General features: G+C 46.0%; 2 protein-coding genes across 2 annotated transcripts in view; both read right to left on the reverse strand.

Annotated features, from left to right (window-relative positions):
• Positions 1 to 25,702, reverse strand: part of TMEM14C (transmembrane protein 14C) — a 425,910-nt gene that overhangs the window by 45,057 nt on the left and 355,151 nt on the right. The window lies entirely within an intron of this gene.
• The window catches only part of PAK1IP1 (PAK1 interacting protein 1), a 49,109-nt gene that overhangs the window by 8,554 nt on the left and 14,853 nt on the right, over positions 1 to 25,702 (reverse strand). Inside the window, exons 3-8 of the mRNA XM_075314759.1 lie at positions 22,886 to 23,006; positions 19,520 to 19,594; positions 18,876 to 18,928; positions 9,715 to 9,860; positions 3,350 to 3,447; positions 3,171 to 3,270 (exon numbers count right to left, since the gene is read on the reverse strand). Of these exons, the coding sequence (XP_075170874.1) occupies positions 3,171 to 3,270; positions 3,350 to 3,447; positions 9,715 to 9,860; positions 18,876 to 18,928; positions 19,520 to 19,594; positions 22,886 to 23,006 (593 nt within the window). The remainder of the gene's footprint in view (positions 1 to 3,170; positions 3,271 to 3,349; positions 3,448 to 9,714; positions 9,861 to 18,875; positions 18,929 to 19,519; positions 19,595 to 22,885; positions 23,007 to 25,702) is intronic.

Genomic DNA, 25,702 nt, shown 5'->3' on the forward strand with positions numbered 1-25,702 from the left:
ACCAGAAAATGGCAAACTGGTTAAGCACTTTTTGGAAGCAGAATCTGCCTCCCATTCCCTTAACCACAAGGCTCTGCGTAAAACCACGGAGTTGGCGGACGCCACTGCCGTACGGCTCGTAGAGTCCAGGACAGCATTAATAGCGTAAGACGCAAATGCAGACATTCGAGAGGTTAAGGACGCTACTTGCGGAACAGATGTACGTGTGACAGTGTCAATCTGCGCAAGACCAGCTGAAATAGCTTGGAGTGCCCATACGGCTGCGAATGCCGGAGTAAACGACGCGCCGATAGCTTCATAGATGGATTTCAACCAGAGCTCCATCTGTCTGTCAGTGGCATCTTTAAGTGAAGCCCCATCGTCCACTGCAACTATGGATCTAGTCGCAAGCCTGGAGATTGGAGGATCCACCTTTGGACACTGGGTCCAGCTCTTGACCACGTCAGGGGGAAAGGGATAACGTGTATCCTTAAGACGTTTGGAGAAACGCTTATCTGGATAAGCGTGGTGTTTCTAAACTGCTTCTCTGAAGTCAGAGTGGTCAAGAAAAGTACTCAATTTACGCTTAGGATACTGAAATGGAATGTCTCCTGCTGTGAAGCTGACTCCTCCACTGGAGGAGCTGAGGGAGAAATATCTAACATTCCATTGATGGACGCTATAAGATCATTCACTATGGCGTCACCATCAGGTGTATCCAGATTGAGAGCGGTCTCAGGATCAGAATCCTGATCAGCTACGTCTGCCTCATCATACAGAGAGTCCTCCTGCTGGGACCCTGACCAGTGTGATGAAGACGAGGGCCGCTCCCAGCGAGCTCGCTTAGGCTGTCTGGGACTGTCGTCCGTGTCAGAGCCTTCACCCTGGGATACATGGGACCCCCCGGAGCACGGATTTGTTCCAAATGAGGGGGGCCAGGGAGCATTGAATCAACAGTGCCCATGGTCTGAGTTACCGGTCTGGACTGCAAAGTCTCAAGGATTTTAGTCATAGTCACCGACAATCTATCAGCAAAAACTGCAAACTCCGTCCCTGTCACCTGGACAGTGTTCACAGGTGGTTCTCCTTGGGCCACCTCTAGCAGAGACCCCGGCTGAGCAAGTGCTACAGGGGAGCATTGCACACAATGGGGGTCAGTGAAATCTGCCGGTAGAACAGCCTCACATGCAGTACAAGCAGCAAAGAAAGCCTGTGCCTTGGCACCCTTGCTTTTTGCGGACGACATGCTGTTGTCTAGCCATCTAGGAGGGTATATAGCCAAGAATAGCGACCGTACAGTGCAATGTATAGCATACAAGCATAAAGTACAAATGAACACTTCGGCATTAGTGGGGTCAGCACCTCAGGTGCTGCTTACCGCCCGCTCAAAAGCGGGTGTGTGGTCGCCAGAATCCTGTGTCTGGGTGTCCCAGAGCTTGTCTCCCTTCTCCAGCTCAGACTGCAAACAGGAATGGCTGCCGGCGTCCTGTGAAGAGGGGCGGGCCGTGGGCGCGCCCCAGACAAAGAGCGGGAAACTGGCGTCCCACTGTGTCCAGTGAGGGGGCTGGAGTATGCTAAGCAGACTCCAGCCCTCGGCGCTGACGTTCTGAACAGCGTCCCGCCCCTCCCCTGACTGGCAGGCCTGGGGGCGGGAACGAAACGAAACTAGGCCGCAAAGCCGGGGACTCGAGTAATAAGCGCGGCCGTCCTATGTGCACGGCCAGCGCGGAAGTCCCCGGCGCACCACAAGTCCCAGCCGCGCCACAGTGTAAAAACAGCCAGCAGCGGCCGGCGCGGCAGTTCCTAATACATAAACTCACTCAGCTAAGCTGCAGTGAGTAATAGCACAAGCGCTCCGCGCTGTTGTCCCCGGCGCACTAACACACCCAGCAATGCTGGTGTGTGTGTGCGCGATTTGTACGGGGACACAGAGTACCTTAATGTAGCAGGGCCCTGTCCCTGACGATACTCAGCTCCATATCCAGCAGGTTCTCCGGGTCTGTGGATGGAGCACGGTCTCAGTGCCTGGAGACCGGTAAGATCCCACTTCACCCAGAGCCCTGAGGGGGATGGGGAAGGAAAACAGCATGTGGGCTCCAGCCTCCGTATCCGCAATGGATACCTCAACCTTAACAAACACCGCCGACAAGAGTGGGGTGAGAAGGGAGCATGCTGGGGGCCCTATATGGGCCCTCTTTTCTTCCATCCGACATAGTCAGCAGCTGCTGCTGACTAAAACAGTGGAGCTATGCGTGGATGTCTGACCTCCTTCGCACAAAGCATGAAAACTGAGGAGCCCGTGATCCCACGGGGGGTGTATAGGCAGAAGGGGAGGGGCCTTACACTTTTAAGTGTAATACTTTGTGTGGCCTCCGGAGGCAGTAGCTATACACCCAATTGTCTGGGTCTCCCAATAGAGCGACAAAGAAAACGCAGCATGGGCACAGCAGTCTCCAAATGCCATAGACATGGCTGGGGACTCGCTGTACTGCGTATTTTTGAAAAATCCGTGGAATTTCCGTGAAAAAAAATCGCAGCAAATTCCGCGAATTTTCCGCAGAGTGGGCACATAGCCTTACACTCATCTCTCACACAGCAGAGTCTGACCTGAGGGTCATTTGCATATCACATCCAATACTCTTGCATTGGAAACTATACTCAAGTGGAGCCGAGGCCTTTGGCTGCTTATTCCCCCTCTCCCCCCAAAAAAAGATAGGACAGCCGAGATCCAGAAAGCCAATAAAACAAGACTCCTCACAAACCTATGACATCTCGTCTTCAGTTTGCCAAAACACGCATATAAATGATGCTTCTAAAATCAAGCTAAACACAATGGAAAGAGCCTCTTTCCTATACATAATACATGGTGCAGGAGGTGACGGATTCTCTACATCATGCCCAGCAGGCTACAGGGTAAAATAGAGAAAGAAATCCAGAAAGAAAAGCTGCTGCAGTCTGCAAGAGAACTTCAATTTGATAAGATCCAATTACCACGTAGCACCCCCCTAAAAAAGGCTAGCCTGGCTAAGTTAGAAAGCCATACGGAGTAAAGCCTGAAAATCGTTTCTCAGTGAGGTTTACTGCAAGAGCCCAATATGCACAAGGAAACAGAAAGCCTCATTCTCCAGAAAAACAAACATTTCTTCTCATATTGAATGGATCACAGATGGAGACTTTTGCTTCTTTCTCACCTTATTTAGGTCTAATCTCCACATCTTCACAAAACCATCACTTGATGAAGACACAAGAATCTGAGATCCTTTATATTCAAAGGAATAGAGACTTTTCACTCTGTTAAGAGGAGAAAAAAAAGTATTATTGAGAAAGGAAGCAGCATGTCTACAGAGAACAATGGAAAACTAAAGCTCACCTGGTTTCATGGGCTTTAAACTGGCAGAGGCATTTCTGGGAGTCCGTGTCATACAGCCTGATAAGTTCGTCATCTCCGGCCACGGCTAGCAGTGTATCCTGTTAAGAATCAGGGACAAATTACCCCATCTAGTGTGTAAATGTCTCATAGTAAATGACTGATGAAAAGTAAGCAAAACAAATCACACAATATTATTGCAAAGTGTCGTTATGCTTCAGCCAACACGTAGTGGTGCCAAGTAGCGCGAGAACCCTGTAAAGTTTTCCATATTCCTGAGTATTGGCTGATTTGCCTGATTTTAAAGTGTAATATTTTTGACTAATTTGTATGATTTCATTTCCTATGTTTAGGACTCGTGTGAAAATCTGTTGTAGTTTTAAGTCAAATTTATATAGAAATATGAAGAATTCCGAAGGGTTCACAAAACTATCTAGCACCCCTGTAGATATCACGTATCTGCTGTTTTTCAGATTATATGCTGCACCTCTAAGGCTGCTTTCACACTACTTTTTTTTAATATGCGTCATGAACGTTTTTTTTGCTGTAAAAGTGGATCCTGCTTTTACAGCAAAAAAACGCACGCAAACGCATGTGTTATTTTGCAGGATCCTGTTACTTTAAGTTTATGGCCAGGCATTGGAGTCATGTGATCGGGAGTCAGTGGAACTGAACGTGATAGAAGCCGGCTCCTAGTCTGACAGCTGAGGAGGCACGTAACCAAGGTAAACATCGGGTAACTTGCTTGGATACCCGATATTTACCTCGGTTACGAGCATCCGCAGCTGCTAGGAGCCGGGCTGCCTGCTCCCTGCACACATAACCAACGTAAACATCGGGTAACTAAGAGAAGCGCTTTGCTTGGTTACCCGATGTTTACCTTGGTTACGAGTGTCTGCAGCTCTCAGGTGGGGGAGAGAGAGGAGAGAGGGAGCGGGAGGGGGACAGAGACAGAGAGGGAGGGGGGGGGGGGAGACAGAGGGAGGGGGAGAGAGGGACTGATCACCCGAGGCTGGTTTCTGGGCATGCTCAGTAGAGCAAGCAGGATCCTGTCTATCAGCATGCCAGCGTTCACATGCGTTTGCATGCTGTTTAGTCAGGATTCAGCAATTTGCAGTATTTGGACGCAGCTCAAAAACGCTACAAGTAGAGTTTTTGAAAAATGTTAAAAAACTGCAACTCGCTGGATCCTCACTATAACGCACGCAAACGCATGTGAACGCGAGTCCATTGCAAATGCATTGAAATGAAAACGCATTTGCACTGGATCCGTTTTTGTGTTAAAAAAACGTTCAGGACGCATGTTAAAAAAACGTAGTGTGAAAGCCGCCTAATCTGTACAGCCAGAGTAAGGCTATGTGCGCACTGGGAAATGAAATTTCCTTGCGTAAATTCCGCATGCTCTCAAAGATTACCGTACCCGCGGTAAAAAAACGCGGGAAACCGCACCCGAAAACCGCATGCGGTTTTACCGCGGTATTGTTCGCGGTATTGCCGCGGTTTTGCCGCGTGCGAGTTGGGATGTGCTTTATTGCATTCAATGCAATAAAGCACATTGAAGAAAAAAAAAAACAAAAAACATTTAATTCTGATAGTAGATAGACAGAAGAATAGATAGAGGGATAGATAGATAGACAGACAGATAGATAGAGGGATAGATAGAGGACAGATCGCTGCATTTCCCACGGTCAGCAGTGAGTTCACATTACCGGCCGTGGGAAATGACCGGTAATTACCTCTGCTGTCTGCTGCTTTCATTCAGCGCTGTGTCTGTGACAGTCGCGGCTGGATGGAAGCAGCGCAGGACGTCGGAGCTGTGTGGATTACGCCGGACCTGTGGATTACGCCGGAGCTTTGGTGCGGGAGGGGTTAATAAAATGGTGAACGAGGCTTGTTGGTTTTATTTAAAATAAAGGATTTTTCGGTGTCTGTGTTTTTTTCACTTTACTTACGGGTTGATCATGTCAGCTGTCACAGACGCTGCCATGATCAAGCCTGGAGTTAATGGCGGTGATCCCCCACCATCATTAACCCCTTGTATTACCTTGCCACCACTGCTACACGGTGGCAAGAAGAGCCGAGGACACTCCGGTAGTGCCGCATAATGCATGCGACAGTCCCGGGGCAGCTGCGGCTGATATTCTCGGCTGCCGGAGGGGGAGTGAGGCGGGGGACATTATCCCTGCCCCTCTCCCTCCCCAGCCTGAGAATACCGGGCCGCCGCTGTGTGCTTACCTCGGCTGGAAGGTAAATATGCAGCGGAGCCCACGTGTTTTTTTTCCTATATTTCCGTTTTCTTTCTATGTATGTTCTATGTGTCTGTGTCTATGTGTTCTGTGTCTGTGATGTATGTGTGTGTGTGTGTGTGTGTGTGTGTGTGTGTGTGTGTGTGTGTGTGTGTGTGTGTGTGTGTGTGTATGAGTGTGATCTGTGTTTGTTTACTCTCTGCATGGCTTCCTCTTCCTGTAATGACATCACTTCCCTGCAATACCGCAGACAAGCGATGCACATTACCGGAGGTAAACCGCGAAATACCGCAGGGAATAACGCAGGAAAACGCAGTGAACCGCACAGAATTTGCTGCCTGCGTTATTCCCTGCGGGATTTCATGATTAACATTGGAGTCAATGGAGTGAAATCCCGCAGCGATGTGCGGAAAAGAAGTGACATGCACTTGTTTTTGCTGCAGGATTCCCGCAGCAAAACATGCAGCTGTCAAATTCCGCCCAGTGCACACAGGATTTTTTTTCTCCATAGGATTTGCTGGTGATTCACTGCAGAGATGTTATGAACATTTTCTGCAGCGAAACATGCAGCAAATCCGCGGCAAAATCCGGTAAGTGCGCACATAGCCTAAAGTGTTAGATGGTATCTTGTCATACAAAAACACAATGAAATATTTATCCATACGTCTGGATAAAAGTGAGTATGTAGCATGGGATGAATACCGTGAGGCTCATGGCCTAACAATAAGTACAAATGACATATACTTATGGGGTTCCACATTGTTTTATGAATTGATGATGTAGGCATTATGGGGTTACAGATTGCATTCTTGAGCAATCAGACGTTGCAGAGATTCTCACATGATCGCTCCGATTAGCATCAGTGCACAGACATCTCCGGTTTTAAAGACACAAAAATAAATAATTAGCTCACAAAATAATAAATAAAGTCATCTTACAATTAAGCGTCAGGGACAATCCCATGTAACATTGATACATTGTACAAACAAAACAATACGTGCCTCCTCAGCCTTCGCCTCATTTGTGCCTATGCCTACAATACAAATATTGCCAACCCCAAATACAACACAAGATCCAAAATCACGTCTATTACACAATCCGCGCTCCAACAGCAATTCCTGGACAGACCATGAGCCTTCTGAACTTAACTACCAGCCCAAAAATTGTCTATGAGGCTTCGTTCACATCAAAAGATTGCAATCATGTTGGAATATGTTTATTTGGATGGGGGGGGGGGGGGGGGTTGGCTAAACAAAACAAAAACAACAACACACCTTTTAAAAATGTAAAGAGGTGTCTGGTGAACACCAGTTATCACCTTAGAGGTGATATATGATCAATTGTGGGGGTCTAACGGCTGGGATCCACACAGATTGCCAGAATGAGGTTATGATTCCACTTGCGCATAGCTTCTGCCATATGCTAATGACCCTCTGCTGCAATTGTGACTGTGATGTTATCTTGGGATCCAGCTGCGGAGAAGAGGGGTTGAGCACTCTCTCTCTCTTCTCCGTCGAATATCTCTGTGTACATCGCTCTGCAGTCGGATGACATGCGAGTGCAGTGCGATGTTTCACACGCATTCATAGACTTGTATGGGGGTGCATGAGCCAAACATTGCTGCCAAACGCAGCGTCCTGAGAGATTCCTTACTCAAGCAGATATGGCATGAGAAATCAATCGCCGATGGACACTGTCCCATAGATTTGCACTAGTGCGAGTGCAGTCTGGTGTTTTATCAGACTGCACTCGTCCGTGCAAAATGCAAGTGGAACTGTATTCTTAGACACATTTATCCCAATTAGAATGGCGCAGCAGTGCCCAGGAGGCATGTGAATGCAGCTTCAGATAATATGGGCTATCGGACATTGCAATATGGTTTTTCCCTAAGCTACTGACACATACTCCTACTTCCATGCAGTGACCACCACAACGTGATGCGTTACATTCAGTTCTACTATAGTATTACTGTATGTACATGAAACACCTTTAGGATATATGTGCACATGTTAAGTATTTGCAACAAATGTCCGCCCCATTTCTGTATCTCTTGGTAGGAAAAATGTGGAGTAAAATACAGTCATGGTCCCAAGTGTTGGCACCCATGAAACTGCTCCATAAAAGCCAGAAGATTATTGCAATTAAACGTATATAACAAAACATGTGGATTTTCTGTGTGTGTAATGGAACAAGACAACAAAAAAAAGGCAAATTGGACAAAATTTCCCACAAAACCCCAAAGTGGGCCTAACACAATTGTTGGCACCTTTCCAAAATTGTGGGTAAACAACTTTGTTTCAAGCAAGTGATGCTCGTTCATACTCACCTGTGTCAAGTAACAAGTGGGGAATATGAAAAAAAAAAAAATCACACCTGAAACCAGGTAAAAATAACAATCACCACAAGTCCATCTCCAGGGATTGTGATGTTCCTTTGTCCATGGTGCACAATATAATCAAGGTGGTTACAATCCATGGCACTGTAGTTAATCTCCCAGTATGGGGACAACAGAGAAAATTGATGAAAGGTTGGAACACAGCATAGTCTGGATGGTGGATAAGCAGCCCTAATCAAGTTGCGCAGAAATTCAAGCTGTCCTGGAGGTTTAGGGTGCATCAGTGTCAACGCGATCTATCCATCAACATGTGCATGAAATGAAACACTATGGCAGGAGACCCACCACTGACAGACATAAAAAGCTACTTTGCAGTTTATCAAAATGTAGGCAAGTAAGCCAAAATCCTTCTGGGAAAGAGTCTTGTGGACAAATGGGACCAAGATAGAGCTTTTTGGTAAAGCACATCATTCTACTGTTTACCAAAAATGGAATGAGGCCTACAAAGAAAAATAGTACCTACAGTCAATTATGGTGAAGGTTCAAAGATGTTTTGGGTTTACTACACTGCCTCAGGCACTGCGTGCCTTGGTAGTGTGCAAGACATCATGAAATCTGAAGATTATTAAAGTATTGATGGTTGCAATGAAGCGACCAATGTAAGGAAGCTGGGTTTGCATCCTAAGTCATGGGTCTTCCAGCAGGACAATAACCCCAAACATACTTCAAGAAGCCCCCAGAAATGGATGGAAACAAAGTGCTGGAGAGTTCTGAAGTGGCCAACAAAGAGTCTGAATCTAAATCCCATTGGACACCTGAGGAAAGATCTTAAAATTGCTGTTGGGAGAAGGCGCCCTTCAAATATGAGAGACCTGGACCCGTTTGCAAAAGAAGAGTGGTCCAAAATTCCAGGTGAGAGCTGTAAGAAGCTTGTTGATGGTTATAGGTAGTGATTAATTGCAGGTATTTATTCCAAATGGTGTGCAACCAAATATTAAGTTCACGGTGCCAACAATTTTCTCTGGCCCACTTTTGAAGTTGTGTGAAATTATGTCCAATTTGCCTTTTTTTGTATTATTTCAACACACAAAGGAAATAAACAGGTATATAACAAAATGAGTATTTGCAGTAATTTTCTGGAAAAATACTTAATTTTCTGAAACAATTTCAAGGGTGCTAACACTTTTGCCCATGACTGTAGGTGCATTTTTGTCTTTTCTTTTTTTTTTTTATCATGCTTTCTTGTTGCGTATTTTTCACCACACATTAGTTTGGGTGAAATCTACAGTAAAAACACTAAAAGAATTTCCATGTTGCAGATATAAATCTAAAAAACTGCAAGTAAAACAATAGAAACCAGACAAAACTGCAATGTGTGCACAGACCCTCAAGGCTATGTGCACATGTTACGTGTTTGGTGCAAACATTTCTGCATCTCGTATGAAGTATAAAACTGCAACATGTGCACTGGCCCTTAAGTTAGCCAATCACAGAAAAAAGTGGGTGGCATCTGCCGACAATGTAATACGGGGGCAGCCGAACTGTTCATGAATGTCTGCAGTCAGGAAGAATAAGGAAGGCCACCTGAATGATCAATCCCTTCTGCCTAGTGAGAATATCTACCAATGCAATATAGCAAAAACACACACACAATATGGGCAAAATACGTTTAAATGGGAGTTTAGAAAGACCGTTTTGGACGTAATATGTAATTTTAGATAATGTAATAAGTGGAAAATAAAAAGAAGAGAAAAGAACTTGGCTGTGTGATAAATCGACCGGCTTACAGTAATGAATCGGACTGACGATATCCTCTTTGGATTCTTGACTGTTCCAATAACCGATGCGGTTTCTAGCTTGTACACATCCACTTTGTCATGTACTACTGCAACATATTTCTCTCCGCTAGGAGACCACAGAACGATATGTGCATCTGTAAGAGAAAAGCTACAAAAGTTACCCCATACAACAATAAAGCGTTAGCTCACCTACCGATTACGACAATCCGGAGTTTTTATTTCTGGTGGATGGACTAAACATAGTTAATTGCGCATTAGTTACATTATCCAGCACACGCTCATGCTCAAAATGTGCACACTTGTTTTTATTAGATATATCCCTTTTCACATATAAAGCACTATGGAATAGACTGAGCTATAATAATAGTTAAAACTATCGCTCGTAATCAGAGCAGGAACAGTACAGGACTTGACACACCAAGCCTGTGGAAGTTTACACGATATCTGGATTACTGCGAAGGTGACATTACAGGAAGGGGATCACAGGTCAGATGCAGGAACTAGCAATGATGTTTATCACAGGTCCTGAAAGACAGCGGCGGGGGTCACAGGAGGCAGGGGCGGTGGTAGAGTGGGGCGATGTTGCGGCAGATGTCCCAGATGCTCACTGCGGGCACTGTGAGGCAGGATCATCCAAAAACTGTCGGCGGTACAGGCTTCAAAGAAACGGCGCCCGATCTTATCTAGATCTTTCAGATTTCAGGGCGGTCGCTGAGCAACATTTAGTTTCAGCTCCCTCCAAAGATTTTAAATTGGTTTGAGGTATGGAGACTGGCTAGGCCACTCCAGGACATTGAAATGCTTCTTACGGAGCCACGCCTTTGTTTTTGGGCCATTGTCATGCTGAAAAACCCAGCCATGACCCATCTCCAATGATCTTAGTGAGGGAAGGAGGTTGTTGACCATGACCCCATCCATCCTCCCTTCAATATGATGCAGTCGTCCTGGGAGGTTTCCACCCCCATGCCATTCAGGCCATTTGACCTTTACCCATGCCTTCTCTGGATCATCCAGTTGGTCACTGGCAAACCAGCCTGTACATGTGCTGGTGTGAGCAGGGGGACCTCGTGTGCCCTGCAGGATTTTATTTTATGATGGCATAAGTGTGTTACTAACAATCTTTGAGAGTGTGGTCCCAGCTCTCTTCTGGTCTTTGACTAGGTCCCCTCGTGTAGTTATGGGCTCATTCCTGAACTTTCTCAAAATCATTCTTACCCCACAAGGAGAGATCTTGCATGGAGCCCCAGAATGAGTAAGAATGACAGTCATCTTGTGTTTCTTCCATTTTCTACAGATAAAATATATCTTTGTACAGTGTTAGCCAGTAGAGATAAAAAAAATTGTTCAAAAGAACCGAGAGTCCTCAGCCATTACAAGATATGAACCACTAACTAAAAAGTTAGTAATAATAGCAAGCTTTCGAGACTACTCAGGTCTCTTCATCAGGCTCAGTATAAACACAAAATCTGAAGAGTCACATATTTATACACAACAGGACATAGACTGGAGTAGATCTCCTGAGCTGTTGTCCCGTCTCCCCTACATACAGGCCTCCTGAGCTGTTGTCCTGTCTCCCCTACATACAGACCTCCTGAGCTGTTGTCCTGTCTCCGCTACATACAGACCTCCTGAGCTGTTGTCCTGTCTCCCCTACATACAGACCTCCTGAGCTGTTGTCCTGTCTCCCCTACATACAGACCTCCTGAGCTGTTGTCCTGTCTCCCCTACATACAGACCTCCTGAGCTGTTGTCCTGTCTCCCCTACATACAGACCTCCTGAGCTGTTGTCCTGTCTCCCCTACATACAGACCTCCTGAGCTGTTGTCCCGTCTCCCCTACATACAGACCTCCTGAGCTGTTGTCCCGTCTCCCCTACATACAGACCTCCTGAGCTGTTGTCCTGTCTCCGCTACATAAAGACCTCCTGAGCTGTTGTCCTGTCTCCGCTACATACAGACCTCCTGAGCTGTTGTCCTGTCTCCGCTACATACAGACCTCCTGAGCTGTTGTCCCGTCTCCCCTACATACAGGCCTCCTGAGCTGTTGTCCTGTCTCCCCTACATACAGACCTCCTGAGCTGTTGTCCTGTCTCCGCTACATACAGACCTCCTGAGCTGTTGTCCTGTCTCCCCTACATACAGACCTCCTGAGCTGTTGTCCTGTCTCCCCTACATACAGACCTCCTGAGCTGTTGTCCTGTCTCCCCTACATACAGACCTCCTGAGCTGTTGTCCTGTCTCCCCTACATACAGACCTCCTGAGCTGTTGTCCCGTCTCCCCTACATACAGACCTCCTGAGCTGTTGTCCCGTCTCCCCTACATACAGACCTCCTGAGCTGTTGTCCTGTCTCCGCTACATAAAGACCTCCTGAGCTGTTGTCCTGTCTCCGCTACATACAGACCTCCTGAGCTGTTGTCCCGTCTCCCCTACATACAGACCTCCTGAGCTGTTGTCCTGTCTCTCCTACATACAGACCTCCTGAGCTGTTGTCCTGTCTCCGCTACATACAGACCTCCTGAGCTGTTGTCCTGTCTCCCCTACATACAGACCTCCTGAGCTGTTGTCCTGTCTCCCCTACATACAGACCTCCTGAGCTGTTGTCCTGTCTCCCCTACATACAGACCAACTGTATGTAGGGGAGACAGGACAACAGCTCAGGACAAGGATGAATTCTCACCGCCACACAATTAAGGAAAAAAGAATAGATCTGCCTGTGGCCAAACATTTTTGTAACCCAGACCACAGCATCATGGACATGAAATTGCTGGTATTGAAAGAAAACTTCAAGTCCCAGAGAGACAGAAGAGTCTGGGAATACAAACTTATGATGACCTTTGACACATTCAGCGCAGGAATGAATGTGTCACATGGATTCATGTCTTTTTACATCAATTAAGAAATGTGCTCCTCAGACCTTCTGGTGTCATCACAGCCCGGACCAGACCCCAATCAGAGGACAATAAAACTTTCACACTGCTTATCTATGAACTGCAGCAATATTTATGGCCACAACAGTTTGTCCTCTTGCCATATTGATAGTTCTGCTTCACATAACTTGTTTTATTTACTGCCCCATTCTATGTCCTGTTGTGTATAAATATGTGACTCTTCAAATTTTGTGTTATACCATGCCTGATGAAGAGACCTGAGTAGTCTCGAACGCTGCTATTCATACCTTTTAATGGCTAACTGAAAAGATGGTATCAACCACTGAGGACTCTCAGTTCTCACAAACAATTTTTTTCTCCATTTTCTAATGTTTGCACCAACAGTTGTTGCCTTCTCACCAAGCTGCTTGCTTATTGCACTGTAGCCCATCCCAGCCTTGTGCAGGTCTACAATTTTGTCCCTGATGTCCTTTACATAACTCTTTGTTCTTGACCATGGAGGAGAGATTGGAGAGTGATTGTGTGTGGGCAGCTCTCTGTTTTACAGGTACAGAGTTCAAACAGGAGCAATTAATACAGGTAATGTTTGTAGAGTAGGAAGACTTCTTAACAGAAAAACCAGGTCTGTCAGAGCCAGAATTCTTGCTGAATCGTAGATGGTCAAACACTTATTTCATGCAATAAAACGCAAGTTAATTATTTAAAAATCATACAATGTGATTTTTTTTATTTGGTTTTATTTTGCCACAGTTGAAGTGTACCTACGATAAAAATTACAGACTTCTCCATTCTTTGCACGTTGAAAACTTGCAAAATCGGCAGTGTATCAAATACTTATTTTCCCCACTGTAGCTGAAAAAAATCCTCTTGTAACATTTACAATATTTGCTGCAAATCCACAGGAGAAAATATCTACCATATCTCACCCCACCCTAATAAGACCACCAGGTGCAACCTGTGAAAGTTTCAGAAAAATGTCCAAGCAAATCATGTTAATCATGTAGTCATGTATCCAGATAAAGGTTACCAGACTGATCTTACTTATTATTTGCTTGAATAGCGCTATGACAGGTAACCACTGGATGCAACAATGGTCACAAAGGAGTAATCCGATACATAGTAGTAGAATCTCCTAATAGTAAACTGGATATAATACTGAATAACAATCCGACCCCTCTAATAATGTAACTCACTATATCAAGTACAATAACAGCAGTATGTGAGATTAAAACTTAGCTTCCAATGTTTAATGATAAAACGAGTCTCAAGTATTCGCTCACAAAAGACAACACATATAAAAAGACACATACAATACATGTAACCCCTAGAATTTTCAGGGGATATAGAAACAGATGTGAAATCTATTAACATTGCTAGTAAATATCCAAATAACAATCCTGGCCATCAGAAAAATGGATTGGAACAGTCTCACTCTTAAGCGGGATTTACATGCTGCGATCTCGCTAGCGAGATCGCTAGAGAGCGTACCCGCCCCCGTCGGTTGTGCGGCACGGGCAAATCACTGCCCGTCGCACACAACCTCACTTACCCCCCGTCACACGGACTTACCTGTCCTGCGTTGTCGCTCTGGCCAGTGAACCGCCTCCTAAGGGGGCGGATCATGCAGGGTCACAGCGACGTCACACGGCAGCCGTCCAATAGAAGCGGAGGGGCGGAGATGAGCGGGACGTAAACATTCCGCCCATTTCCTTCCTTCTACATTGCCGGTGCAGGCAGGTAAGGAGATGTTCCTGCGGCAGCACACATCACTGTGTGTGACACCACAGGAGCGAGGAACAACATCGCTAATTAGAAGTAAACGATTTTTTGTTTTAGGACGACCTCTCCGCGGCAAACGATTTTTGCCGTTTTTGCGATTGTTTTAGGTCGCACATAAGTGTTAAGCAGGCTTTACATGCTACAATATATCTAACGATGTGTCGGCGGGGTCATGTCGTAAGTGACGCACATCCGGCATCGTTAGTGATATTGTAGTGTGTGAAACCTACGTGCGATTGCGATTGAACGAAAAACCGTTGATCGCATACACGTCGTTCTATTACTAAAAATTGAACGTCCGGTTGTTCAATGTTCCTGAGGCAGCACACGTCGCATTGTGTGACACCCCGGGAACGATGAACACATCTTACCTGCGTCCCGCCTGCAATGCGGAAGGAAGGAGGTAGGCGGGATGTTTACGTCCTGCTCATCTCCGCCCCTCCGCTTCTATTGGCCGGCTGCCGTGTGACGTCGCTGTGACGCCATACGTCCCTCCCACTACATGAAGTGGTTGTTCGCCGCCCACATCGAGGTCGTATGGAAGGTAAGTACGTGTGACGGGATTTCATCGTGTGTGTGACACGGGCAACACATTGAACGTGCCGCACATACGATGGGGGCATGTGCGATCAAATACGAGATCGCATGTGTAATTGTAACGTGTAAAGCAGGCTTTACACACTGCGATATCGTTAATGACGCCGGATGTGCGTCACAAACAATGTGACCCCGACGATAATTCATTAACGATATCGTAGCGTGTAAAGCCAGCTTTATATTCTGGAGTAGTCATCAGGGATCTTCCACCAACTCAGAGGCACTGCTATGGGGAGTCCATGTGCCCCTGCATATGCCAACTTGCTCCTGGGTTAGTGGGAAGAAACCTTTGGGAGGGTTTTTCATTCGAATTTGCTTCATTTGGAGAGGGTCTTAATCCCAAATCAATTGGACTTTGACACAGAAATTGTAAATAATCAGTGCCTATGTAACCAGGCACTCCATTATGGTGAAACAAGTGTATTTATTGTGAAAAGCAGCCAATGCAGAGTAAAGAAGAGGTTTCAGTCATTAGGTTAGACCAGGGGTGGGGAACCTTTTTTCTGCTGGGGGCAATTTGGAAATTTCTACCACAATTCGGGGGCCGTACAAAACTATCAACTTGAAAATTACCCTATTTTTGGTCAAACAATTAACTCACTGTGGCGGCTGGAGATTCTACTCTTTGGTGCAGCTGTGATGTTAGGCGATATTGATCTTGTTGCTTCTCAAATGCTTTCCCAGGTTTGAGTCGGCTGGGACTGCTGTATATACACATCACAGGAGGGGATGGGGGCATATACATCATAGGGGAGGATTGGGCGGAATATAGATCACTGGGGGCATAGACCTGACTAGGAGGGCTAGGGCATAGACATCAAAAGGAGATGCTGAGGGCAAATACATCACTGGAGAGGGCTGGGAGGAATATACATCACTAGCAAAGCTTCGGGGCATAGACATGACTGTGGGCATAGACATTACTGGGGCTACATAACTCATTGATGGGGAGCACCAACCTAGCTGTGGTGGAATAAACATTGGTGGGGAGGGCTGGGAAGAATATACATCACCAAGAAAGCAGCAGGGCATAGACATCACTGGAATGCACATAGCTGGGGGGCACAAACATTGCTGGGTGTATATATGTAGCCCTGTGGCACAAACATTGCTAAGGTTATATACATAGCTGGGGGGCAAAGATAGACCTGGAGGAGTCTGGGGGAAGGGGGGGCAAAGAGTGACCTGGGAGAGGCTGAGGGGGCACAGACAGACCACTGGGTGCATAGAGAGCACAAGGGGAGGCTGCGGGCACAGAAAGACCTGAAGGATGATGGGGCAGGTCGCTTCTATTCTGTTGGACTGGAGCGCACCTCACGCCTACTCCGCCTACAAAGTATGTCCTCACGTTAGCCAGTACCAGCATGGTGACATAGTCCTTTGGTATAGAAATGTCTGCTTTCAGCATTGAATGTGTCATGCGGAGTTTTAAAGGGCCAGCAGCCAGCAAGATGCAGTTGCCGCCCCAGCACTGCGGTCCCTGGGAATCTGCCTGGGGCAGCAGAAAAAGTCATTGCTGGCCGCATACAGCTCATGGGCCGGAGGCTCTCCACTTCTGGTCTAGACCTTAATCCGTAAACACGCTGCTGGTAGTAAACGGGTTATAGACGGCGTGAGGAGAACACACAATATCCACCGCTGTATAAAGAAATGCCGGCTTATTTCACCATATTCGAGTGCCAGGTTACATTGACATTGCTACAACAGGTTCGGATCCTACCAGAGTACCCAGATATTGCTAGAAGTACTGTGCCTTGCCTGTTATTTACAATTTCTTTACATCTGCTTTAATAAGACAGAGGGGGGGGGTGATTCACAATAAAAGTATTTAGGAAACCCAAAGCTACAAACTTTCTTTTGAGATGGGAAAGTAAGGCGGGCTTTACACGCTGCGACATAGCTAGCAATTGCTAGCTATGTCGAGCGCGATAGCACTCGCCCCCGTCGTACATGCGATATGTGGTGATTGCTGCCGTACCGAACATTGTCGCTACGGCAGCTTCACATGCACATACCTGGTCGGCAACGTCGCTGTGACCGCCGAACATTATCTGCTTCAAGAGGGAGGTGCGTTCGGCGTCACCGCGACGTCACTAAGTGGCCGGCCAATAGAAGCGGAGGGGTAGCTTTCCTTCCGCATTGCTGGTGGACGCAGGTAAGGAGATGTTTGTCATTCCTGCGGTGTCACACACAGCGATGTGTGGAGCTGCAGGAACGAGAAAAACATCGTACCAGCAGCAGTAACGATTTTATGAAAAGGAGCGACGTGTCACCGATCAACGATTTTTGACGTTTTTGCGATCGGTGATAGTCGCTCCTAGGGTTTACAAGCTGCAATGTCGGTAACTGCGCCGGATGTGCGTCACTAACGACGTAACCCCAACAATATATCGTTACTGATGTCGCAACGTGTAAAGCCCGCCTAAGCCTTCAACACATAAAAAAAAAAAAAAACATCCTGTAGGTACACATAGGGGGATTGTATTACAATCAGTGATTTTAGTACACAATCAAGGAACTGAGAAACAAGGTTCATTGACAGGTGCTATTCAAAGAAACGATCACCGTTGACGTCTTATTCCTCGCCTTGGCACAAGTGTGTTAATTAACAAGAAGTGAGCGGCCAGCCGGAGCTCTCACGTCTGGTTGATTACTCATTTGTCCGATGGCAGAGAGACAGAAGCCGGCAGTGATTGAGTGCGCCTGACGTGACAACCTCATGTGTGCTCCAGGAATGCCAGCACCAGCAATGCTGTAATGGCGCTGGCACGGGAGGCGAATATAAGCTTTTTTTTTTTATTTTATGGGGCTAAACATGGGGAATAAATATGGGTTGTCCCAAGTAGTGGAAAACCTCTAAGGCTGCTTTCACACATCCGTTTTTTGCTGAGCGGCACAAAATGGCGTTTTGCAGGAAAAACGCAACCTTTTTTTTTTGCCGCTGGTTGCGTTTTTCCGCATAGACTTGCATTAGCTCCGTATTGTGCCGCATGGCCTTGCGTTGCGTCCGTTTTTTGCCGGATGCGGCATATTTAGCCCATGCGGCGGACAGATGGAACATTGCCTGGGATGTTTTTTTGTGCGGCGAAAAAACCGCATCGTGCCGGATCCGGCGCGATTTACAATGCAAGCCTATGGATGCTGGATGCGGCGTCCTGCGGCAAAAACCACATCCGGCGGTCGGATGCTGTTTTTTGCACTGCGCATGCTCAGTATCAAGCCGCATCTGTCAAAAAACAGACAGGCCGCATGGAAAAAAACTTATGCAAAGGATCCGTTTTTTTCGCCGCATCCGTTGCATAGGTTTTTGAGCCGGTTTGAGCCGCACTGCAAAAACCGGATGTGTGAAAGCAGCCTAAGACATCCAGTTAGTGACACAGCGATGGAATCAGGGTCTCAGTCACCATATTATGTGGCTCTCAAATGGGAAAACAAAAATCCTGGTAAATCCATTTTAACATAAATCTCAACTTTCATACTACAATAAAGTGTAAATATCTGTTAAAAACAATGAGGCCTCGGCGCAGCTTAGAACATACGCTTTTATGTGAAGTGCTGCTCCCCGACACACATATGTTAGATCCATACATGTAATATTTCTAAAGCAGGCAGAGATAAAGGAGGATTAAACCATACTTCACATGACAAGTGAGAAATGTCCGATTGCCGGGAGCCCCACCGATGAAGACAGAGTACTGAAATCCTCCATTTCTCAGTACATGACTGTTTAGAAGGGGTGCCCGGACAGGGGGATTGTCTCTCTACCCCCAGTCTGCAGCACTGATGGTAAAGCGCTTGGCTGCTGATAAAGTGGCTGGAATACCTACTTAAATATCTTGCACATTTTACATAAGAATCACATGAATAAGATTTGCAGGACTTACTTTGCTTTATGTTTTTGATAAAAGCAGAACGACCTTCGACGAGGTTCCATGTTCTATAGAAAAGAAAAAAAATCTCTTTAGCTGTAGGACCCGAGATTTATATTCCTTGGGGAAAATTTCACATTTTGTGGTACAGAAAAGCCTGAAGTTGCGCCAGTGTATTAAAATGGTATATCTTAGTCCAGTGGGCTTTTGTTCACAACTAGAGTATTAAACTCCAGTCTTGGTAACTTTTCTCTAATGGAACTTTGAACGTTAGATCATTTTCCATCACATAATTAATGCTGCATTAACGCCAGTCTCTTCAGGTTGGATGATGGGGCTCAGGCAAGGGAAGGAGACAGTGAGCGATCAATCATGCTCGCGAGCCCAGTGCTAGGACACAACCAGGAACGGCAGAGGCTCAGGAAGGGCTCCATCGCGCCCAGAGCACTTAACGCCTCATTTGCACATACATTAAAACACAGATTTCTCAGGAATTCAGCAACATATAGATGTAAAAGCGTTGATGACTATCTTTCAAAGAACTATGTGCCCATGTATGAGGTTAAAGGGCGATTGATATTCCCGTGAACATACATTATGAACATCTAAAATGGATGATATCCTTCAAATTTTGCTTTCTTTGCTTAGAACAAACTCACCTTAAAGTTTTATCTGTGCCAACCGATAATGCCAATTTTCCAGATGGATGGATTGATATAGACAAAACATGTCCCCTGCAGGGAAATAAAGAGCATTTTGAAGCCACCGACCTCTACTTCTTTATCGCTTCAGAGCATGGATTTGTGAAAACAGTAAAATGATCTTTACATTACACAGCTACTTAAAGCACTATAGTCTAAAGACCTCCAATACAGAATAATGTCAGCTGAATCCACAGATATCAACAGCTTTGGAGGACTGTCGAATCTGTATAGAGGCCCAGGACAACCAATTACCAGGGTATTAAGAATTCGGCATGTCCAATTTCAGGTTGCCAAGCCTATGGTTCCCTCTGAGATCAGCTGCTGCTACAGATGCCTTGGCCAAACGAGCCGTGGGCAGGTCGCAGCGATCTGCGCATATATCAGCTGTTTTCAACAGCTGACATGTGTGCCTGCTACTCGCGAGTGGAATCGCTTCCACCCGCGATTATTAACCCCTTACATCTCACTGCCAAAATCTGGCAGCAAGATGTATATGCGCACCGCCATTACAGTGACTTACCCCGCCCCCATCGGAAGTCACGTGACATGATCACGTGACTTTCGGTGGTTGCCATGGTAGCACAGGGTCATGTGATGACGCCTGTAGCTAACATGAGTCCCTTCCTCTCAATGCCGGAACACAGCCGACATTTAAAGTAAAGCACCATATCTGCAGTTCTCAGCTCTGTAGCTGTGATCTGGAGATATGGCACAGTGATCAGATTGCTGATCCATGTAGCCCCCTAGAGGGACTAGTAAAATAAAAAAAAAAAATAAAAAGTTAAAAAAAAAAAGTTTTAAAAAACCCAAACGTTCAAATTCCCCTTCTTTCACCCCATTGAAAATGAAAGTGTTAAAAATAAAAAATATACACATATATATATATGCGTTCAGAAATGCCCGATCAAAATATAAAATCAATTAATCTGATTGGTAAACGGCGTAGAGGCAAAAAAATTCCAAACGCCATAATTATGTTTTTTGGTCGCCGCAAATTTTGCAGAAAATGCAATAACAGGCGATCAAAACGTAGCATCTGCGCAAAAATGGTACAGTTAAAAATGTCAGCTAGAGACGCAAAAAATAAGCAGTCACTGAGCCATAGATCCAGAAAAATGAAAATGCTACGAGTTTCGGAAAATGGCGCAAAACGTGTGTCACTTTTTTTTGGACGAGCTTGTGAATTTTTTTTAACCCCTTAAATACAAGTAAACCTATTCATGTTTGGTGTCTACAAACTCGAATCGACCTCAGGCATCACAATGACACATCAGTTTTACCATATAGTGAACACGGTGAATAAAATATCCCAAAAACTATTGTGCGATCACACTTTTTTTGCAATTTTATCGCACTTTGGGTTTTTTTTGGCGTTTTCCAGTACACTATATGGGAAAACTTACGGTTTCATTTAAAAGTACAACTCGTCCCGCAAAAAAAAAGCCCTCATATGGCAAGATTGACGGAAAAATAAAAAAGTTACGGCTCTCGGCAGAAAGAGGAAAAAACCAAAAACGGAAAAACGCAAAATACCCGTGGGCTGAAGGGGTTACTTTATATTTTTTCAGTTATTGAATTTTTTTTTTTTGTCGACACCTTCCCTTTAAGAACACGATACAGTCCAGTGTAGTTATATCAACCATTGTAAAGCGACACAAACACTAGTGGCGTGGGCTCTCTGACCTGAGAAATCCAAGCTTTCCAAATGTTTCTAAGGCTATGTGCGCACTTACCGGATTTGCTGCATGTTTCGCTGCAGAAAATGTTCATAACATCTCTGCAGTGAATCACCAGCAAATCCTATGGAGAAAAAAAATCCTGTGCGCACTGGGCGGAATTTGACACCTGCATGTTTTGCTGCGGGAATCCCGCAGCAAAAACAAGTGCATGTCACTTCTTTTCCGCACATCGCTGCGGGATTTCACTCCATTGACTCCAATGTTAATCATGAAATCCCGCAGGGAATAACGCAGGCAACAAATTCTGTGCGGTTCACTGCGTTTTCCTGCGTTATCCCCTGCGGTATTTCGCGGTTTACCTCCGGTAATGTACATCGCTTGTCTGCGGTTTTGCAGGGAAGTGATGTCATTACAGGAAGAGGAAGCCGTGCAGAGAGTAAACACACACAGATCACACTCACAGACACACATCACAGACATAGAACACATAGACACAGACACATAGAACACACATAGAAAGAAAACGGAAATATAGAAAACAAAGAACGTGGGCTCCGCTGCATATTTACCTTCCAGCCGAGGTAAGCACACAGCGGCGGGCCGGTATTCTCAGGCTGGGGAGGGAGAGGGGCAGGGTTAATGTCCCCCGCCTCACTCCCCCTCCCGCAGCCGAGAATATCAGCCGCAGCTGCCCCGGCACTGTCGCATCCATTATGCGGCAGTACCGGCGTGTCCTCGGCTCTTCTTGCCACCGTGTAGCAGTGGCAGCAAGGTAATACAAGGGGTTAATGATGGTGGGGGACCACCGCCATTAACTCCAGGCTTGATCATGGCAGCGTCTATGTGACAGCTGACATGATCAACCCGTAAGTAAAGTGAATAAAACACAGACACCGAAAAATCCTTTATTTTAAATAAAACAAACAAGCCTCGTTCACCATTTTATTAACCCCTCCCGCACCAAAGCTCCGGCGTAATCCACCGCTCTGGCGTAATCCACAGGTCCTGCGCTGCTTCCATCCAGCCGCGACTGTCACAGACACAGCGCTGAATGAAAGCAGCAGACAGCAGAGGTAATTACCGGTCATTTCCCACGGCCGGTAATGTGAACTCACTGCCGACCATGGGAAATGCAGCGATCTGTCATCTATCTATCTATCCCTCTATCCCTCTGTCTGTCTATCTATCCCTCTATCTATTCTTCTGTCTATCTACTATCTCAGAATTAAATGACTTTTTTTTTTTTTTTTCAAATGTGCTTTTATTGCATTGAATGCAATAAAGCACATCCCAACCCGCACGCGGCAAAACCGCAAATAATACCGCGGTAAAACCGCAGCAAACCGCATGCGGTTTTCGGGTGCGGTTTCCTGCGTTTTTTTACCGCGGGTGCGGTAATCTTTGAGAGCATGCGGAATTTTCTCAAGAAAATTCCATTTCCCAGTGCGCACAAGGCCTAAAGCTCCATGGATTTCATTCTCTTGTAGTAACTGGCACTTGTAATGAAAACGGGCCCAGCCCAGAGGAGTAAACACTGCAATGAGCTTCCAGAAAATGGATGGATGGTTATTCAGGTGTGCAGTTCCTTTCTTACAGGTTTTGATGAAGAATGGGCATGTCGCTGCTGGAAACAATGACTTACTTGTGAGCTCTGAAGGTCTGCTGGCATTCCCACTTTTTGGTGTTCCACACACACATCAATCCATCTTCAGCCCCACTTAATAGGTGTGTATTGCTGAAGAATTCCAAGCATGTGATACTACCTAAAGAACAAGAATAAGTGCATGATAATGTCTGGCCAAAATCTGATCAAATTCTAATAAAAAGTATGCCCTACGTGATATTACTCTGTTTATTTTGATCCCAAAAACAGGTTTTCTTCAAGTCCTGGGAAAAATAAGGACCTGATAAGCAATTTTAACACGCAAGAAGACTGGGGCCGGGCTTGGTGATGTCACGTCAACCTCCAGTTGACCCGACATCACCGGATTCTCAGAAGTCATAGAGCCCAGTGGGGGTCACTTGATGGGATTGAGCGGACCACAATGCTGCCGCTTAGGCTGCTTGCACACCTCCGGTTTCTGCAATGCTGCACAATCCGGCACTTTGCAGGAAAATCGCAACCGTTTTTTTTTGCTGCCGGTTGCGTTTTTTCTGCATAGACTTTAATTAATGCCGCATTGTGCCGCATGGGCTCCCGTTCGGTCCGGTTTTTGCCACATGCGGCAGATTTGAATATAACAAATGGCACTTCCTTGAAATGGAGAATATTGTGTAGATGGAAAGGGGTGCACTTAGTAGGTTCCAAAGCCAAGAAACTGAGTATAGACACAAGGCACTCTCAAAATTCTTGATGCTGTGATTTTATTTATCAGTGGATGTGCATAAATAACGTTTTCGGTCACAGAAGACCTTCATCAGTTGCACATGGGGAAACTGGATGGTGCTCGTGTCACAGCGCGGAATCCACCGCTGCATGCCCCCATGCAGCGGTGGATTCCGCGCTGTGACACGAGCACCATCCAGTTTCCCCATGTGCAACTGATGAAGGTCTTCTGTGACCGAAAACGTTATTTATGCACATCCACTGATAAATAAAATCACAGCATCAAGAATTTTGGGAGTGCCTTGTGTCTATACTTAGTTACATGCGGCAGATTTAGCCGATGCGGCGGCCGGATGGAACGTTGCCTGGCACGTTTTTCGTGCGTCAAAAAAACGCATCGCGCCGCATTCGGCCAATGCTGCGCATTTTTCAATGCATGCCTATGGCGGCCGGATGCGGCAAAAACCGCATCCGGCCGCCGCATGCGGTTTTTGCCACTGCGCATACTCAGTAGCATGCCGCAAGCGGCAAAAACCGGACGGGCCGCATGGGAAAAACGTATGCAAAGGATGCGGTGTTTTCACCGCATCCGTTGCATAGCTTGCACAGCCGGATTGAGCCGCAGAGCTCAAGCCGGATGTGTGAAAGCAGCCTTACAGGCAGAATTGGCTGAACATTAGAAAAAGCCTTCCCGATCAATTTTCCAGGGATGTGGCCACTATTACAGAGTAGTGATCCACCCCATTATTACCAATTGTGATATAAAATCCTAACACCCTGATTGAAACAATAGGTCATTTTTTGATTATACATTCTCTCTGACCAGATGGCACACCACAGACCACTTATAGGTGAAGAGTGGGTTGTCACACAGATGTTACAAATACAGTAGAGACCCTTGGTACAACAAAACCTGTAATGTGGAGACAATCCCATATTTCTCACCAAAACCCCCATCAGATTTTTGTGCAGCCTCCCAAAAATTGTACAGCATTTGTAGACATGAGCAGACAATTCGCGCTACCCTGGTCCAGTTTAATGCTCCTTGATCGTGGAAAGGAGATGCATGAATTTCCTTACCCTTCGAGATCCCAGGCTTGGCTTATGGTTAGACAGGCTGACAACACATCACTTGTGCGCCACACAGATGACGTCACACAACGCCGGCGAATCAAATGCTGCAGCAGGGAAACTGGTAGCTCAGGACGTTAGCGGAGCTCCAGTCCATGGTCAGCGAGCACCGACGTAAGCAGTGGATTGGGTTTGCGCGAAGCGATCTGCTCATCTGGTTATATATCGCCAATATATGGGGCAGACTACATGCATTAAAGAGGATGTACGCTACTAGACAACCCCTTAACAGACCCACTGGCCATCATAAAATAAGAAAACTGCATATTTACCTCCTGGACTAGCAGCATTCCTTCAATCACATTACTGAGTCCCCCAGTAGCCATGTAACATTATATCAAGTGAGCTGCAGTCTTCAGAGCTGGGTCATAGCGGAGGTTTTTATTTTATGATAGACAGTGGAGCAAATAGAGCCAGAGATTTTCTGATTAAACTCAGGAGCTGGAACAAGTGATGGACCCTGCTTAATCAGAGTCCCCGGCTTATGCTTCTTCATCCCACATGAGCATATTAAACTAGAAGCATTGTTCACTCCCTACCAGTAACCACTACTTTACATCCATTTCTAACCACATCTGAACACTTGCTGTAATCACAGAAGCAGCGCAGATTGTACTGAGCTTGTACACTTCATAAACCAACATTCATACAGAACAATAATGAGTGGCTTACACAAACAAAAGATTTCCATAGGTAGCTGGCATATTAAAAATTCAACAGTCGAGGATGTGGGCAAAGAGAAAGTACCACTGAGATCGACGGGATTTCCAAATTCCCGTATTCTAAAGTGGGAAAAAGTTACCAGAAACGAAACTGAATGATGCATTTATTGACTCATTGTAGCAGATTTGCCCTTAAGTCACAGTCAAATGTGCTAAAATCCTACAGTAATTTCCTATATTATTACTGACCCAGGGATGTGGGGTACCCGGTCCCGGGCGTTTAGTTTTCAGGGGATTATCACAGGTGGCTGTGCCCGGTCCTGTGACCCTGGTGGCAGTT

This window comes from Anomaloglossus baeobatrachus, chromosome 6 (genome assembly GCF_048569485.1).
Source record: "Anomaloglossus baeobatrachus isolate aAnoBae1 chromosome 6, aAnoBae1.hap1, whole genome shotgun sequence".
Classification (NCBI taxonomy): domain Eukaryota; kingdom Metazoa; phylum Chordata; class Amphibia; order Anura; family Aromobatidae; genus Anomaloglossus; species Anomaloglossus baeobatrachus.